The sequence below is a fragment of the Salmo salar genome, chromosome 09 (assembly GCF_965601325.2).
Source record: "Salmo salar chromosome 09, fSalSal1, whole genome shotgun sequence".
NCBI classification, from domain to species: Eukaryota; Metazoa; Chordata; class Actinopteri; order Salmoniformes; family Salmonidae; genus Salmo; species Salmo salar.
The window spans coordinates 8,187,736-8,206,913 of record NC_138299.1 but is presented as its reverse complement, the minus strand read 5'-3'; the positions used below and the strand labels follow the sequence as shown (position 1 = coordinate 8,206,913).

The 19,178-nt window shown below is 39.7% G+C and overlaps 1 protein-coding gene across 3 annotated transcripts in view; it reads left to right on the top strand.

The window, feature by feature from the left end:
* The window catches only part of cnksr1 (connector enhancer of kinase suppressor of Ras 1), a 90,005-nt gene that overhangs the window by 48,078 nt on the left and 22,749 nt on the right, over nt 1–19,178 (top strand). For 2 of the 3 annotated variants that reach the window (XM_014210100.3, XM_014210098.3), the window contains 9 exons: nt 4,375–4,434; nt 8,579–8,647; nt 8,749–8,877; nt 11,094–11,188; nt 12,280–12,422; nt 13,176–13,327; nt 13,549–13,582; nt 13,753–13,928; nt 14,925–14,998. In XM_014210100.3, coding sequence (XP_014065575.1) covers nt 4,375–4,434; nt 8,579–8,647; nt 8,749–8,877; nt 11,094–11,188; nt 12,280–12,422; nt 13,176–13,327; nt 13,549–13,582; nt 13,753–13,928; nt 14,925–14,998 — 932 coding nt within the window. The remainder of the gene's footprint in view (nt 1–4,374; nt 4,435–8,578; nt 8,648–8,748; nt 8,878–11,093; nt 11,189–12,279; nt 12,423–13,175; nt 13,328–13,548; nt 13,583–13,752; nt 13,929–14,924; nt 14,999–19,178) is intronic. The other variant, XM_014210099.3, reaches the window with a different exon arrangement.

Below are 19,178 nucleotides of genomic sequence, written 5' to 3'. Positions count from 1 at the left end.
TTCAATTCAAGATCATTTACATGTGTGCAAACAAAACTCTGACAGTAGAAACTTTCATTTGTGTTTAGCATCCTTTCTAACCCCTGAAAAACCCACTGAAACCAAATAAAAAGACCCCACACCGTAAATCAATATTAACACCACTAACAAATATTAATTAACAGGTGGGTTGTGTGTGGGTTCTGGCGTGTGTGTGTGGCAGAAATCGTAGGGTAAACACAAACAAAATGGCCAGGCCTTGCTTCATTTGGGAGGTCCCTTAACAGCTGGATCTGGGCATTTTTAGCTGCTCTCCCAAGGCACATGCCTCAGGAAGCCTTTCAAAGGGAGAGATACAGAATCATTGATAAACATGAAAAAAAGGTAATAGCAGACATTCCAGCAGTCCTGGAAGAAAGAAAATTCACATGTACTTAGTTTTCATTTTTCATTTTAATCAGTCCTAAAAATTCTTAATCATTAATCGAGTTTACTGCATCTTGGGCAGGAAGTCTTAATTTACCCATGCATATACAGAATTATACTTCAGACACATGAGATGATACGGTGTCCTGTAAAGCTGAATAAGGCACATTCTAAAGTAAAACAATTATCTTGTAATCTTTATCTTTTTGACCTGTTGCATTGACATACAAACTGTTCCAAATTTCCCCACTATGTCTCTCACAGCCTGTTTGAGTTCAGTGTGTACTGACGGCTAACTACTGTTCCACAAAAAGCTTATCTTAAATCCCAAACAACAGATGACTTAAACACGAGAGCAGTGGACCAGGCCTTGAAGAGTGAGTGGCCTCTAATTTAAGTCGCAATGCTCAATCCCTCTGTCTTTCTTCTTCAAATGACTAAAATATTGTATTATTGGATTGCTATCTGAAAGCCAATTACCATTCACTTTGGTACTTTCATTAGTCTCTATAATCTGTTTACTTCAACCTTGACTCCCTTCTTCTCAATCTACTACTTATACACATGGATCACTCTCAAACAACATTCTGCTTTTCCCACTATTGCAAGGTTTAAAACAGAACAAAACAAACATGATACTTTTCTCCATATTGGAAGGCATTGTTTCATTTTACTATACCTTCAAAAAGTTACTCTATTTTATTTAACAGGATATGGGCTTATTTCAAAATGCATTACCAGGGTGGAGGAAATCTTCTAAGCGTTTATAGTTGATTAGGGGTAAATCAAGTCCTGTACAATGCTTTAACCTTATCATACCTCAAATGATCCATAAAGGAACCACTCTACGTGTGGATGTGCAAGTTGTAAAATATTATTTTTCTATTCTTACTTCTTCAGATCATCATAATAACCTATTATACTCAATATTATGTTACTTTAACTCTAGTAACCTTTTGTGTTACATCACAAATTCTTCCTTTAGGCTAGTGTTCTATTCATACAGGGGTTTAGATATTTGCACTAGTTCTATTTAACAGCATATTCGGAAATACTTATCTTCTTTCATATCTCCATACATAATAATGTTACATCAAACTCCACTGATGAGTCATGTTATCCTCATGTAATGTAAAGTCATGTTAACCTCAGAGACGTGTTATCCTCCTTACAAACGAGACACGTTATCCTCTGAGCCATTTTACGTATGAGATTTCTGAGACATGTTATCTCTACCTTTTAGATCCAACAGCTGCGTTGGACAGACCCCTAGATAACGTTATGATCAACTCACACACAACTGGAAAACACAGCTCACATTCACTCCATATTCACAATGGAGCTAGTCCCCTGACATCTCTCAATCACTCAATTCTTAATAGCAAAATTTCAATCCATGTATTATCCAAATTTCAATCAGCTCTTGTTATCCAAATATCAATATTTCAGCTTATTCCATATCTCGCAATCACACAACTTTCACTTAGTACTATTCCCAAACACACTCGGTAATCTCCTCATTACCCCATGTGCGTCGTCAATGATTCTCTCTTGTCGTTACTTGCTATGAACCATATGGATCATCAACAGTTCTCTTGCCGCTACTTGCTATACATATTTTTTATTTTATTTTTTTATTTCACCTTTATTTAACCAGGTAGGCAAGTTGAGAACAAGTTGTCATTTACAATTGCGACCTGGCCAAGATAAAGCAAAGCAGTTCGACACATACAACAACACAGAGCTACACATGGAGTAAAACAAACATACAGTCAATAATACAGTAGAAAAATAAGTCTATATACAATGTGAGCAAATGAGGTGAGATATGGGAGGTAAAGGCAAAAAAGGCCATGGTGGCAAAGTAAATACAATATAGCAAGTAAAACACTGGAATGGTAGATTTGTAGTGGAAGAAAGTGCAAAGTAGAAATAATGGGGTGCAAAGGAGCGAAATAAATAAATACAGTAGGGGAAGTGGTAGTTGTTTGGGCTAAATTATAGATGGCTATATAAATAACACCCCGTATTCAAAAATACCTTGTTATTTTGTAGTGGCTGCAGACAACAAAGACATGTCTTCTAAATGCCCACAGACAGCTGTCAGCGAGGCTTTCCATGGTACCATTACGCCCTCGCTCTAGTCTTCTCATACAACTAGTGAATAGTCTTCTCTCTATAAGACTATGGGTACCTTTTTATGCGTTACAGGCTTTGATTTTATTTATTTTTTGAAATTATACAGATTCCTATAAATTGACTTACTGAAATCAGTTGCCGTCCCTCAATTGTTCAGATGATGTGTCTCCTCCTGGGCAGCTCACAGTAAGGGTCTGTTCTGGGCGGGTCTCGTCGTCTTTTGGTCAGACGGGAATTTCCCTCACGCTTCATAAAATGCGCCACTGGTTTTCCTCATAGACCCCCACTGGAAAGCTCCGCATGCAGAATCAATCATCCTTTTTGTTGACGCCAAATTGTTGTGGAAATTCTTACACAGGGACACTCAGTCAATCATCCTGTTTATTGTCAGCGCGCTGGAGAGGTTCCAATCAACTCAATTGCATTATAGTACACATCTATCAGGAGCTCTGCCTGGGCAGTCCCAGCGGTTGTCTTATATATATATATATATATATATACAGCTATACACAGACAAGATATATTTGCATGATTTAGCATAATTAATTCATCATTACCGTTTTGTTTCATTTATGTGACCGACCAATACTAGTTCATAACATGTGACAGACCAATACCTCACAAGTGTTCTCACTAAGCTGAGACCTTGAAACTGAGATCTTTCGCTCTCAAATCAAGGTCTGGGCGTACTGCCAAATTGCAGCTACTGATAGTGAGGATTCGCTCAGTCAGCCACTTGCACGAACACAGAAATTGGTTTTAAAATTCCCAATACAGCATCTTTCCCTTTCAAGACGATTTGATACGTATCTGATATGATACAGAAACGATCCGTTTTAGTTTTAAACAATTTGGTGCGATTCGGTTTGATTAGAGGAACGAATTGATGCAATTCGATGTGATATGATTCGATGCACTATCATTTGTTGCACAAACGCATACACATCTCAAGAGGGTAAATAAAAAAATTCTATAGTAAGTGCCAAATAAAGTAACAGGGTTGATCGTAACAGGGCAACGCACTCGTATCTATAACACTACACAAAAGGTACTAATTTGGTGGAACAACCCAAATAATACCCAGGTCTGTTCAAGTCTCATCTGACCATCATTATCATCTCTCCCTTCATTTTCAGTAAACAAGAGCTGGGCCATGTTCATTAGGCACCAAACGTAAGAAAACATACTGAAAGAGGGAAGGACTACCTGAACGTCCAATAAGAACCGCTTGCCTTCGTTTCTATTGCAAAACGTTTTGCTACGTTGTACGCGCTAATGAATGCAACCCTGGAGTCTGAGGGACGTGGCGGTGGCCTTTCAGATTCAGATCTATTTTCAAATCTGCTCCAGTCAATAAGTCATTATTAGAGGCATGTCTACAAGCCCCAGGAATCATGTGACGTGTATTGATCGTGGCTGGGCCGTGCATGATCATGATTCACACGGCTCCCCTTAGTGTACCTGCGCAAATATCAAACAAGGGAGAAATGACATGACATACAGACAGATCACTATGAATCAGTATGCACCTGTACATACATTACATGACATTAGAGCCTGAGTAGAATGACATAGGAGAGAAGGATTGCAGGTTTGATTGCTGTGTCAGACGTTGAATGACATCAGCACTGCAGTACTAGAAGGTATTGTGTTGTTGTGGCAGGTTGATGGATGATGGGCGATTTAACTGTAGTACTGACATCAGATACGCTGGGCACAGAACGCAGGGAATTTCTCCTTATCTCGCTATCTTGTTTTTTGTTCTTTCTTTTTTTTCATTCTGTCTTTCTTTTTAATGTATTTTACATGACCATGCTGTCTCCCTTCCAGGGCATTGAGATAACATCCACTGGCTCCAGTAATCACTACATCACAGGCACCACCGCAGAGGTCAGACTCTTTATTCTCCTCTTCCCCCTCTCAACCCCCGTCCTTCAGAGCCCAATGCCATGGGCTCTTACCAAACATGATCATATACATGCACTTTACTTTAACCTCTCTGGGCTAGGTGGCACCAAATCGTCCCACCTACGTAACAGCCAGTGCAATCCCGTGGCGCGTTATTCAAAAACCTTAGAAATGCAAAACCTTCAAAACCGACTATTTTACACCATTTTAAAGATAAGACTCTCGTTAATCTAACCACACTGTCCAATTTCAAAAAGGCTTTACAACAAAAGCAAAACATTAGATTATGTCAGCAGAGTACCCAGCCAGAAATAATCACACACATTTTTCAAGCTAGCATATAATGTCACATAAACCCAAACCACAGCTAAATGTAGCACTAACCTTTGATGATCTTCATCAGATGACAACCCTAGGACATTATGTTATACAATACATGCATGTTTTGTTCAATCAAGTTCATATTTATATCAAAAACCAGCTTTTTACATTAGCATGTGACTAGCATGTGACTAGCATTCCCACCGAACACTGCCGGTGAATTTACTAAATTACTCACGATAAACGTTCACAAAAAGCATAACAATTATTTTAAGAATTATAGATACAGAACTCCTCTATGCACTCGATATGTCCGATTTTAAAATAGCTTTTCGGTGAAAGCACATTTTGCAATATTCTCAGTAGATAGCCCGGCATCACAGGGCTAGCTATTTAGACACCCAGCAAGTTTAGCACTCATCAAAGTCAGATTTACTATAAGAAAAATGTTATTACCTTTGCTGTCTTCGTCAGAATGCACTCCCAGGACTTCTACTTCAATAACAAATGTTGGTTTGGTCCAAAATAATCCATCGTTATATCCAAACAGCGGCGTTTTGTTCGTGCGTTCAAGACACTATCCGAAAGGGTAAATAAGGGTTACGAGCATGGCGCAATTCGTGACAAAAAAATTCGAAATATTCCATTACCGTACTTCGAAGCATGTCAACCGCTGTTTAAAATCTATTTTTATGCCATTTTTTTCGTAAAAAAAGCGATAATATTCCGACCGGGAATCTGCAATTAGGTAAACAGACGAAAGAAAATATATCACTGGGTCGACTCGGGCACGCGCCTAAGCCCTTTGTCCTCTGATCGGCCACTTGGCAAAGGCGATAATGTGTTTCAGCCAGAGGCTGCCTCGATATCGTTCAGCTTTTTCCCGGGCTCTGAGAGCCTATGGGAGCCGTAGGAAGTGTCACGTTACAGCTAAGATCCTGACTCTTCAATAAACAGAGACAAGAAGAACGACACCTTGTCAGACAGGCCACTTCCTGCATGAAATCTTCTCAGGTTTTTGCCTGCCATATGAGTTCTGTTATACTCACAGACACCATTCAAACAGTTTTAGAAACTTTAGGGTGTTTTCTATCCAAAGCCAATAATTATATGCATATTCTAGTTACTGGGCAGGAGTAGTAACCAGATTAAATCGGGTACGTTTTTTATCCGGCCGTGTAAATACTGCCCCCCAGCCCTAACAGGTTAAACAAACCCCATAGGACTAATGGTTTGCATTACCTTGACATTTAGAAGGTCTGCTGTACTGCGTGGGTGGGTGGGGTTTACAATCGGGCCTGAAATGTATTGATACCCTTGAAAAAGATGAGCAATAATGACTGTGTAAAATAAATGATTCAAATGCTGAGCTATATTGTATGCAACAACAAAAAAAGGGAAATTATATAGTTTTATGCTAATACAATTGCTAAGAGAAAGAGATTTTGTTTAGCAAAATTGTTGACCACCTGAAGATTCCTAGAAATCATATAATCATATCCTATAAGTCATAAGTTTAGTATTTAGTTTGACATTCCTAGCACAAAACGACTACATCAAGCTTGTAACTACAAACTTGTTGCATACATTAGCAGTTCATTTTGGTTGTGTTTCAGAATATTTTTTGCACAATATAAATACATGGTAAATAATGTATTGTCATTTTGGAGTCAATTTTATTTTAAATAGGAATATGTTTCTAAACACTTCTACATTAATGTGGATGCGACCATGATTACAGATACCCCCAAGATAATAGCAGACATTCTAACCTCCCCTATTATTTGTAATGGTATGAGGTTAGCATGTCTTGGGGGTATCTGTAATCATGGTAGCCTCCACATTAATGTAGAAGTTTATTTACAATAAAATGTACTCTAAAATGACATAATACATTACCGTTATTTTTATTGGGGACAAAATAATCTTAAACATAACCAAAACAAACTTCAAATGCATCCAACAAGCTTGATTTAGTCATTGTGTGCTAGGAATATGGGACCAAATGCTAAACTTTTGACGACATTATTTATGAGAATCTTTAGGGAGTGTTAATCATTTTGACCCCTACCTTTTTTCAGAAAAAAGTATTAATTGTTAAACAAAATCTCTTTCTCTGAGCAATTGTATTAGTATAATATAATTTCCCCCATTTTTTTTTTGGGGGGGGGGGGGGGGGGGTGCATACAATAGGTTCTCAGTATTTGAATAATAATTTTTGCTCATCTTTATCAAGGGTGTTAGTAATTTAGTACCCCACTGTATACACTGTGTGTGTTTCTTTGTGCGCACTGTAGATTTCTAAATAACCATTAGTTAATCTAGCTAACATTAGTCTGCCATTCTGTAGAGGGACAGTTGCCAAGTGCAAGTACTCTGTTAAAACCACAAATATCAGGGGGATTACCACGGTAGATAGAATCATCAGAAAACATGGACCTCATGGCATCGGCTGTAAGCCAGTATAATCACAGTATAATGATACCACTATTTACTATAAAGGCATAATGTTTATCACAAGCTGCTACAGTGGGAGGATTGTTCACGCTTCACACCACTCTCGTCAAAAGTAGTCCACTATAGGGAATCTGGTGCCACTTGGGATGTAACCACTGACCTACAGTATCTAAGACTGGTAATCCAATGTGGTTGTAAGTAATCCTACTGCGTTCCATACGTTATCTAGGTTGATCATTGAGGATTTAGTGTTGTGAAAGAGAATGCCGCTTTAATGGTCATTAGTGGAACGGCTCGCAAGTTAAGCATTTCACCGTACTTGTGCATGACAAATAAAACTTGAATGGTCGTTCGTGAAATATCTAAGTGAAATGTCTTGCTTAACGATGATATTGACTGGTTGACACAGGTCACTTTTTATGACCAGGAGTTTTTCCCTGTCAGTTTAGGTGGTTCACATATGTACTCGGGCCCTGACTTGGCTGTGTCTGTCTGCTATTACAGTACATGTACATAGACCTGAATGGAATGGCTGCAATGATTGTGATAGGCGGTTGTTTTTCCGAACTTACTTGAATGCACTAATTTTACATTTCTCTGGATAAGAGCATCTTCTAAATGATACAAATGCACATATAAAATACAATGCTGATAATTCCTAGGTGATGGGTGGTGCGGCAGGTAGCCTAATTGGACTAGTAACTGAAAGGTTGCAAGATCGAATCCCCGAGCTGACAATGTAAAAACACCCTGAACAAGGCAGTTAACCCACTGTTCCTAGGCTGTCATTGAAAATAAGAATTTGTTCTTAACTGACTTGCCTAGTTAAATAAAGATAAAATCAATACATAGGTTGGGGGCTTGGCTATTTTATTACTCTCCCAGTTAGATGAAGGCTTGCCAGGGAAAGGATAGAGGGAACCAAGCTTTAGTACAGGATGGTCTGTTCTCTGGGACAGCCTGGGATAGACATGTGTTTTTCCATGATGTCATGATCAGAATATAGACTGACTCCACTGGCTACTGCTACTGGAGTCTATCTGAAGCAGTCTGTATGCATTCTAGAGAGAACAGCACATGCACACTCAGTACGTGTGCACGTACAGTATGCATGATGTAGTACACAAGCCCACTCAGACTTTTAACCTCTGACCCTAAGTAAGCATTTCGCTGCTGTTTACGAAGTATGTGACAAATAAGATTTGATTTGATTCCTCTTTTAAACCAATTAAGGTCAGACGTCAAATCCCAGCCACAATGTTACATCTGTCGTACATTTTCTATAGTATGCGTGTGCGTATAGTGTGCGTTTGTGTGTGTGTGTTAATTATTGGCTTGTGTATTGCAGTCACCCGCTGAGTTCTGTGAGAAGATACTGGCTGGGGACGAGGTGATCCAAGTCAATGACCAGATTGTGGTGAGTATTTTGTGTGCTTGTGTGTTACTTGGAGCCAAGTCTGGCCTAGCCAAGCACAACTTTATATGAACTCCAGCTCCCATGGTGCTCTGCATTGTCAGGTTGGCTGGAGCAGGAAGAACCTAGTGAAGAAACTGAGGGAGAACCCCAGTGGAGTGACGCTGGTCCTCAAGAAGGTCCCTGTGTCACTGAGAAGCAAAGAGACAGCCCAACAGCCCCCCTCGCCTCAGGTAGGCTGCTGGAGCATAGTGGGAAGGATACATTGCATGCGTACATACACGCGCACGCACGCACACACACGCATTCACGAGGATGCACACACACACACACGTTTACACTCAGGCATGTACACACACCCACCCACCCACCAGCACCAGCACATACTGAACCAAGGAAACACATCCATTTAGACCTGTAGGCTTTCATAGAGCAGATTTCCTCTGGATAACCTCTGGTCACTTGGGTTTAACTGTTTATCCTTCATGCTCTCACCCTGCCGACTGTCTTGTCTCTGTCTATACAGAAAAACAAATCACGGACATGCACACACACACACACACACACACACACTTTTTCCCTCTCATACACACACTCTTCTATCATGCACACACAGCTGACTACTCCGCCACCCCTTGTTACATGACTTACCGTGTTAAAGCCAGCTTGTGCTGTAGTCTGAACACTGAGACAGCGAGCCATGTCTGTCAGTCGTGTGTATTGTGTCTGTCAGTCATGTGTCTGTCAGTCGTGTGTATTGTGTCTGTCAGTCGTGTGTATTGTGTCTGTCAGTCGTGTGTATTGTGTCTGTCAGTCGTGTGTATTGTGTCTGTCAGTCGTGTGTCTGTCAGTCGTGTGTCTGTCAGTCGTGTGTCTGTCAGTCGTGTGTCTGTCAGTCGTGTGTCTGTCAGTCGTGTGTCTGTCAGTCGTGTGTCTGTCAGTCGTGTGTATTGTCTGTCAGTCGTGTGTATTGTCTGTCAGTCGTGTGTATTGTCTGTCAGTCGTGTATCTGTCAGTCGTGTGTATTGTGTCTGTCAGTCGTGTGTCTGTCAGTCGTGTGTATTGTGTCTGTCAGTCGTGTGTCTGTCAGTCGTGTGTATTGACACTTGTATGTGTGTTCGTGCGATACTCCAAACGTAGAATTTTTATAATCCAATAATAATTATAAGCACATAAAACATTTTCCTTACATGGACAAATAATGGAATTCAGGTATTCAATTTGTCAAATGTAATTTAAAAAAAAAAATAATAATTTTAAATCTTAGAGTGCACTCCTATATAGATTTTCTTACTATATCAGGTATATATTTTAACACCAATATATATATATTTTTTAAAGGTATATGTACCTAATTTGCATAAAACCCACCTGGTGTATTTGCATATATGAATATTAACATCAAGGGGTGGAACAGGGCTGTAACCACCAACAACTTGTTCTGTCTACCCTACCTGCACTAAGCTGTGCTGTCTAGACTGCCTCGTTAATTAGTGTTGTTGTCACATTCTCTTGCATAATTTAACAAATGTGTCAATAGCAGAATACCATTGGATTAAAAATCAACATGCATGGCTCTAGATTATACCTATCGGAACACACTTTACATTGTAAAGTGGTTGTTCCACTGGATATCATAAGGTGAATGCACCAATTTGTAAGTTGCTCTGGATAACAGCGTCTGCTAAATGACTTAAATGTAAAATGTAAATGTTTGCGAGATCAGACATAATATCACTATAATACGAGTGTTCATTTTCGGATGTTGCTTTCATTTCAGCGCATCTAATTTATGAGCATTTCAACTATATTAAATAATTAAAACAATTCTAATCCACAAAAACTGTACACGCATCAAAATAGTTATCTTTCTTGTCTTTCTTGTGATGTAAGTGTCTTGAGACAGTGCACTAAGTCCCCGATGAAGCTTTAGCGTTCTTGTAGATGCAACGGAAAGGAAGTGTATTCCATTGAGCCCATTTCAACCTTTACCGGGGTGTGTTTGACAGGTCATTACAAACATTTCCATGGTCGTAAAAGTGTGAAAAAGTCGAAGGAGTAAAATAAAAGCAATTAATCCAGTGAGATGTAAATGAGAAGTGGATTTTTCACCCCTCAAACACAGGAAATATATGGCTGAAAAAGGCAGATCCTCAGGTGGGCGGGGCAGGCGCGTTGTTGGTGTGTGTGCGCCACAGGTGAGTGGAGGCTGAAGACTAGGATTTTATGTGGATGATAAAAGCTGCCATTTGTCCTGAGGGCTCGGTCCACATGGCGCGCAGTGGCTCAGCTCGCACACACACACACACACACACACACACACACACACACACACACACACACACACACACTGTATTAAAAGGAACTGAGCAGAGTTCACAACTTCACACCCTGTCTCTTCAACTGAAGTGGGTGGGGGGGTTCACGTTTTCTGCTGGCTGGTTTTCAGAAAGAGGAAGAGGAGGAAGAAGAAGAAGACGAGGGCAACCAGAAACACTCCGTATTTGAGAGAGTAGCAGCCTCAGTCAGGTCCCTGTCATTCAGGTGAGTACACAAATGTTTCCTCTTGCACAACTTGTCTGACCTGTCGGCAACAGGCAGCATGATTCTGTAATAGACCAATGGCTGAGGTCATGATGCAAATGCAATTAAGGCTGTCATAGACTGTCATTGACCATTTAATATTTGCCCACCCACAGAATACTGGAAACCAACAAAGCCCTGGTGCATTAGAGCAATACATTTATGTTGTGTCCTGTGCTACTGTCTGAAAAACATTTGACACGGTCTCATACTGATCTCCTATGGGAGTGTAGATGAATTCTGACTTCTGATGAGTTTTTGTTGAAATGATATATCCAAATTTAATGGCACTTTAAAGGGGAAGTTGACCTTAAGATGAAAGTTTGTCAGTTGCTTTCATAACCTCCACAATGGTCTTACATTGATATTAGTTCATATTCACCACCTCGAAAAATACCCTAACTTCATGTGTTGCATTTGTATTTCCTGCTTTAGGGTTAAAAATCAATGCTATAGTTTTTGGCCCCTCCCACTCGTGGTGTGTGTGTGTGTGTGTGTGTGTGTGTGTGTGTGTGGTGCGTGTGTGAGTTTCTAAACCCAGAGGCCCAACATCGCAAGACTTCCGGGAAAGCTTGCGAAGCAGACTCTGCAGACCAGATTGGGGTTTGAGAAGTGAAACATTCTTTCTTAGTTGTTAATTTTCTCAAAATCTAAAGGCACAACCTAGATTCGAGCCAAGTAGCTGAACATGTTATTACTCCAACCTCATGAAAGTGACAAACTGACGCGTTTTCTTTTTTCGTCAAGAACAATTTTATATCGAAGGAGTGCCTTTGATTTGATGGCCTGCACATGCGCAGGTCGACCATTACACCCGATGATGTGTTTCTGCGCATGAGCTTAGTCGCCATGACATCACCTACATGCACAATGTTGAATTTCTATTAGAAGCAGTTTCTACATATCTTCATTCTAAACCATCTTTGGTGTTAGTGTGACTAAGTGTGCTCCCTCTTCCCCTCCATCCCATGTGTGGTGTGCAGGGCTGACATATAGTGTTGTGGATGGATAGTGTGAGTGTGGTAAAGTGTGCCCCCTCTACCTGTATGTAGGGCTGCAGTTCAAGGGCAAGTGGATATCCAGCCCGTGGGCCAGGAGAAGTCGGAGCTGTCCAGCGACAGGGGATTGGACGGCAGCCTGACATACACCTTATGTCCCAGGGGGTCCCAGGGGGACCTCTCATACCTGTCATCAGGTCGGAACCATAGACATGACCATAAATGGTAGAAGGGTTCCCACTTGACGCTGAAAGGTCAAAATTGGCTAAATTGTAAACATTTATGAAAACAAAATGTAGCTTTTTGGTCTATATTTAAGGTTAGGCATAGGATTAGCAGTGTAGTTAAGTTTAGGGTTAGGTTTCATATCAAATTTAAAGAAGAGAAATTGTAGAACAACTAGCCTGGGCTAATCTGCCTTTGCAACTTGGCCAGATAGTGACGATCTCGTAGAACTTGTGCCGGGGCACATAGGCCAATATGGTAAGCTTTAGAAGGAATAGCCGAACAGGCATTACAGTAAATAGTAATAATAGTTACCTTTTATTGATTCCTTTTGTCATTTGAACAAGCATCACTATTTATCATTCAAGTAAGTATCAGAAATAAGTACAGTTTGAAGTGGACGACGACCCGCTTATCACCATTACATGTTTCAGTAGATAGCCTAACAGGGCCCTGTTCAGTTACTCTCGGCATCCACCAAAACCAGTTGGGGAAAAAAACAAGAGAAAAACAGGGAAGAACATTGAAGAATTAAGCCAATAAAGGGAGGAATTTATCCTTTTTTGAAAACCTTACAAAATATTTTTGCTACTGAACATGACACAAAATTCCAGCTAAAGTAAGACTGTTGGAGACAGAATGTTAGTTGTTGCGGTTTGTAGTGATTGTAATTGTGCTGTGTATAAAAAAGTGTTCTCACCTGTGTGTGTGTGTGTGGGGCCTAGGAGAAGCTGAGGGTTTGGAGGGGTCCAGGCTCAGCCCCGGGCCGAACGGAAAGGGCTCTGCACCCTCCAGAAGTCCGTCCCCCCGGGTAATAGAACTAGGCAGAGCGAGCATCAGTTCCGTCAGTTCGTGTCCTGAGATGGGCGGACACACGGTGAGAGAGAGAGAGACACACACACACACACACACACCCCCCCCCCGTTTTTTTGGTGGTGGTTATGATGGCGATGAGGTTAGTTTCTGTAGTCGCTCTCTACATGTGATGTTTTAATGTGTTACATTTGAGCTTTTAGGAAAGACAATTTGGATAGACAATTACGTTGTTTTCAGACTGAATTGAATTGAGTACAAGTTCTCTGCTGTTTTTAATTTTAGGAGGATAAAGAACAAGAAAAGGGGTCGACAAAAGGTAAGTTTGGGTTTTAAAAATCAGTTTTCCTTATTTATTTACAGTACTTTACATGTACTGTACTTATTTTCGCAGCAGGTATTTCGATGTGCATGAGATTGTGTTACCATAACTTTGATACCTTCTCCCGTCTAACCCCACCCACACACACACACCACCACCCCCCCCAGGCACGCGTAAAGTGATGAGCAGGCGGCGTGTGTCGTGTCGTGAGCTGAGTCGGCCCGAGTGTGACGGCTGGCTGTGGAAGAAGAGGAAGGAGAGCAGTGTGTTCATGACCCAGAAGTGGCAGCGCTTCTGGTTCGTCCTCAAGGGCCCCTCTCTCTATTGGTACACCAGTCAGCAGGTGAGGTCCTTTGTTTTATTTGTTATAAATATGAACTGTTCTATTAACTGTTTAATTGAATATATTAACTGTTTTATTAGTTAGAACTATGTTACCAGTGCTAACCCAGTTGAGCCCCCCCCCCCCAACACCCCACTCAGCCCCCCTCAAAAAGGGTCAGGGGAAGAAAACTGTTAAACACTTATACACAAACCTACACAATCATGTACGGTGCTTTAATATTCCAGGACTTGATAACTGTTCAGGAGGGTGCATACAGAATTGTGTAGATTGTATGGTATTGTGTAGAACAGGTGGGATTGTCTGTCATGAAGAAAATGGTGAGTCGTGGCAGCTTCATTCATAACATTTCTATCGAAAGGTTTCACTTCACTGAATATACCCCAAGTGAACACGATCTTATAAGTGCATTCATCTTATTGCGTTGATAGACAATGCACATGAATCAGCGTTCTACGCCTCACATCAATGTACAGTAAAAGTGCTTGTGTTAGCCATAAAAGTTCATTTTCATCTGAAGTCCTTGGACAGGCTACAGCATAAAATAGACAATATGCTATTATGTCATATTATTCACTGTATCTCATTGGCAGGTTTATGCACATAATGTGATAGAGGCCCAATAATAACATGGCTCAGATAGTTGCATTTATCACTATGACTGATAGTATTATTGCATTTGGTTGTGGTTGCAAACGGTTCTGTTTTATCTAGCTAAACAGGTTTCCACTGTGCAATGTGATTTGGCATTAGCTGTATGTATTTTATGCCTGGTAATTGTGATAAGCATTGCCTCTTATGAGGCAGTCCTTATCAAAATTACCATGCGCAAAATATGTTCGTAAATATGTTTTTTCAACGTCTTGTGCTCACTGGAATTGCAGTAGCCTGGTTAAAGTGGACTGAACACTCATAGGGTTCATTGTGGAGTAACCAGGCTATCATGGCTGCAGTAGTTGTGTATGATTAACCTATTTCTTTCTTTGTAATCGTCAGGAGGAGAAAGCGGAGGGCCTGGTTAAGATCTCCAGCTACAACATAGAGGGTGCAGGAGAACACAAGAGGAAGTAGTGAGTATTCATGTCGGATGGAGTGTCTAGTTTGATAAGACAAGTTATTTAGGGGACGGCAGGTAGCCTAGTGGTTAGAGCGTTGGGCCAGTAACCGAAAGGTTGCTAGATCGAATCCCCGAGCTGACAAGGTAAAAATCTGTCGTTATGCCCCTGATCAAGGCAGTTAACCCACTGTTCCAAGGTTGTCATTGTAAATAGAATTTGTTCTTAACTGACTTGCCTAGTTAAATAAAATGTAGGATTCACTGTTTGATGGTACCTGACCTACTGGAGTCCCATCTGGGTGTATGAAATCTGCCGCAATGGAATCATCCTAAATTTGAAAGTCCCATCCATCTGACACTCCAGACAGCCGCAAATTAAATATTTTGAATATTATTTTAACCCAGATTTGGACTTAGATTGCAATGCAAGCCCAGTGTAATGTACATCAGCAAAAAAGGGAACTGCTATATACGTATCCAAGAGTGGAGTGTTTCCCCTATATTCATTTAGCTGCCGCTACTCCAAAATATATAATACAAATATATTATTATTTTGTTGAAAATAATTTTCTGAATGGTAAACATTTTCAGTGTATAAGCAATTAAAACCAGATATAAAGTATGTAGTAAAGATAATGGAGCCTCATATCTTTTTTTTAAAGATCATCTGTGAAACTATCACCAAAATAAATTTAGATAGTCAGGGAGAATCTAAAATACCAAAAATGTCATGGCATGGGGCCCACATTGATTTTGTTATGTTTGAGTCACTCGGATAGCATAAGAACATGGCATAAGCCATGGCAAAATGTGGAGAATTGCAGCACATTAGCTTTAAAACAGCTACACTGTCTCTGCAGCAAAGAGTAGGGCCTCTAAAAATGTTGGTCAGAGGCAAACACTGAAATGTCATATCTACCAAAGGTAAAGGGAATCAATTTAGCAGACCTTCTTTCTAATACCATTCTGTCAAAGTGGGAGTAAGTAGTAACATCCCCCATCTCTTATTGTAGGGGTAGCTAGCTAACTAGCTAGCTTAGGGGTAGCTAGCTAGCTAGCTAGCTTAGCGGTAGCTAGCGTAGTCGTAACTTTTTTAATTTTATTCATATTTTTCTATGGGGGGTAGATCAGCTTTAATATTTCAGATATATTGTAGCTTCCATCAATGTAATTGTCTGTATAATTTCCAATCCCCCATTATATTTTTTGTAAATACATTGTACATGTATGTACATGCATTATACATATTTATTTTTTATATATTTTCCTTTATTATGTTCCCTTAAACCTACCACCCCTCCCCTAATTGGAGTAAACTAATGGACAACAACACTTAGGCTTCTACTTCCAGGTTATACATACTATGTATATTTTACGGACACAATATATTTTACAATAGTTATCTTTTTTAAATGTATTTTTTTCCCATCCTTCACTTACCCTCAACCCATCCCATCTATCTCTGAAGACCATCCAGTTTTGATTTCTATTTTTTTCAAATGTGCTGTGATGTTTCACAAAAGGTCTGAACCTTTCTATTTTCGTAGTTTCTACAGGAAGTAAATTTAAAGATCATAATGCTTTTAGCAAAAATGTTTATTATTGATCGATTGACTAAAACTTTTCAAATCACCCAGCAGTAACCCTAACCCTAAACAAATGATCTAATGGTTGTCTCTTCCCAGCAAAATCTGCAGAGCTGGGATGGTTGTATCCCCCATATACCGTGCATATGGAAAGTATTCAGACCCCTTCTCTTTTTCCACATTTTGTTGCGTTACAGCCTTATTCTAATCCTCATCAATCTACACACAATACCCCATAATGACAAAGTGAAAACTGATTTTTATGAAATTTTTGCAATGTATTAAAAAACAGAAATACCTTATTTACATAAGTATTCAGACCATTTTCTATGAGACTTGAAATTGAGCTCAGGTGCGTCCTGTTTCCATTGATCATCCTTGATATGTTTCTACAACTTGATTGTAGTCTACCTGTGGTAAATTCAATTGATTGGACATGATTTGAAAAGGTCCCACAGTTGACAGTGCATGTCAGAGATAAAACCAAGCCATGAGGTCGAAGGAATTGTCCGTAGAGCTCAGAGACAGAACCTGATGGTCACTCTGACAGAGCTCCAGAGTTCCTCTGTGGAGATGGGAGAACCTTCCAGAAGAACAACCATTTCTGCAGCACTACACCAATCAGGCCTTTATGGTAGAGTGGCCAGACGGAAGACACTCCTCAGTAAAGGAACATGACAGCCCGCTTGGAGTTTGCCAAAAGGCACCTAAAGGTCTCCCAGACCATGTGAAACAAGATTCTCTGGTCTGATGAAACCAAGATGGAACTCTTTGGCCAGAATGCCAATCGTCACGTCTGGAGGAAACCTTGCACCATTCCTACGGTGAAGCATAGTAGTGGCAGCATCATGCTATGGGGATGTTTTTCAGCGGCAGAGACTGGGACACTAGTCAGGATTGAGGCAAAGATGAATGGAGCAAAGTTCAGAGAGATCCTTGATGAAAACCTGCTCCAGAGTGATCAGGACCTCAGACTGTGGCGAAGGTTCACCTTCCAACAGGACAACGACCCTAAGCACACAGCCAAGACAACGCAGGAATTGCTTCGGGACAAGTCTCTATGTCCTTGAGTGGCCCAGCCAGAGCCCAAATACAGGTGTGCCAAGCTTGTAGCGTCATACCCAAGAAAACTCAAGGCTGTAATCATTGCCAAAGGTGCTTCAACAAAGTACTGTACTGAGGAAAGGGTCTGAATACTTATGTAAATGTGATATTTCTGTTTTTCTTTTTTTGTAAATTTGCAAACATTTCTAAACCTGTTTTTGCTTTGTCATTATGGGGTATTGTGTGTAGATTAATGAAGGGAAAAAACTTTTGAATCCATTTTAGAATAAGGCTGTAACATAACAAAATGTGAAAAAAGTCAAAGGGTCTGAATACTTTCCGAATGCACTGTAAATAACATTCTATTGGTTGCAAGAATTTTGTATCATAATATAAATTGGAAAATTATAAGTTTTGAATCCGACGTCGTTTTGTGAATCCGACATCGTCCATGTGCCATGGAATCAGTACATCAAAAATCTCTTCCCAACTATTTTGCAATCTATATGGCACAGCTGTCGATTTTTTTTTTTTTTTTGGTCCTTTGGTGCTTTTTTATTTATCACAATTTTCTTTAACCAATTTTGGTCTTTAATGCAGGGCCGACAGACAAGTGCCTTACTATTTCCCCTTTGCACTTGCCTCTTTGATTTTTGTGTTGATGCTGCAATTAGTTGGTTGTAATTTTGGGTAGAGCAGACATTTCCATATAGTTTTGTTAGCTGCATGTGTGAAATAACTCCACCAGTCCTATTTATGATATAATTTACAAAGATTATACCTTTTTTTTAAATGTATTATTATTCCCCAAATATTTTTATTTTTTTATCAATTAGTATATTTGAGTTTAACCATAATATTTGTTGTATTATTTGTTTGTTCTTTTCTGGTGAATTAAACTGACATTACAACCAACTTTCTATGGCTTGTCTTAAAAACGGGGATATTTTGGAGATGATTTCATTTTCAAATAACCGAAAGTGAGTGGTTGTAATCTGAATAATGGGGAAAAGGCCATTCTTGAACATGGGGTGAGACATTCTTACTAATTTGCTAGAGAACCAGTTCGGATTTAAGTATAACTTTTGTATGACTGACGCCTTTAGTGAGAGGTCTAATGTTTTAATATTTAATAATTTCTGCCCTCCAAATTCATAATAATTATATAAATAGGCCCCTTAAATTTTGTCTGGTTTTCCGTTCCAAATAAAATGGAATCTTTTTTGCTAAAAAAAAACAACATTTTGCTAGGTGTAGGCAAGGCCATAAGCAAATAGGTAAACTGGGATATGACTAAAGAGTTAATCAGAGTGATTTTTCCACAAGTATGTTCCTTTCCATGGTAGCAAGATCTTGTCTATTTTTGCGCATTTTCTCTAAAAATGTATTGTAGTGAACGTATTTTTTTTATTTCAAGATATAAATACCGAGTATGTCCACATCACCGTCAGACCATTTTATTGGTAAACAACACAGTAATGTAAAACATTTTTGGGGGGGTGATCCAATACGTAATATAGTACACTCATCATAATTTGGTTGTAATCCAGAGAGGTTAGAAAA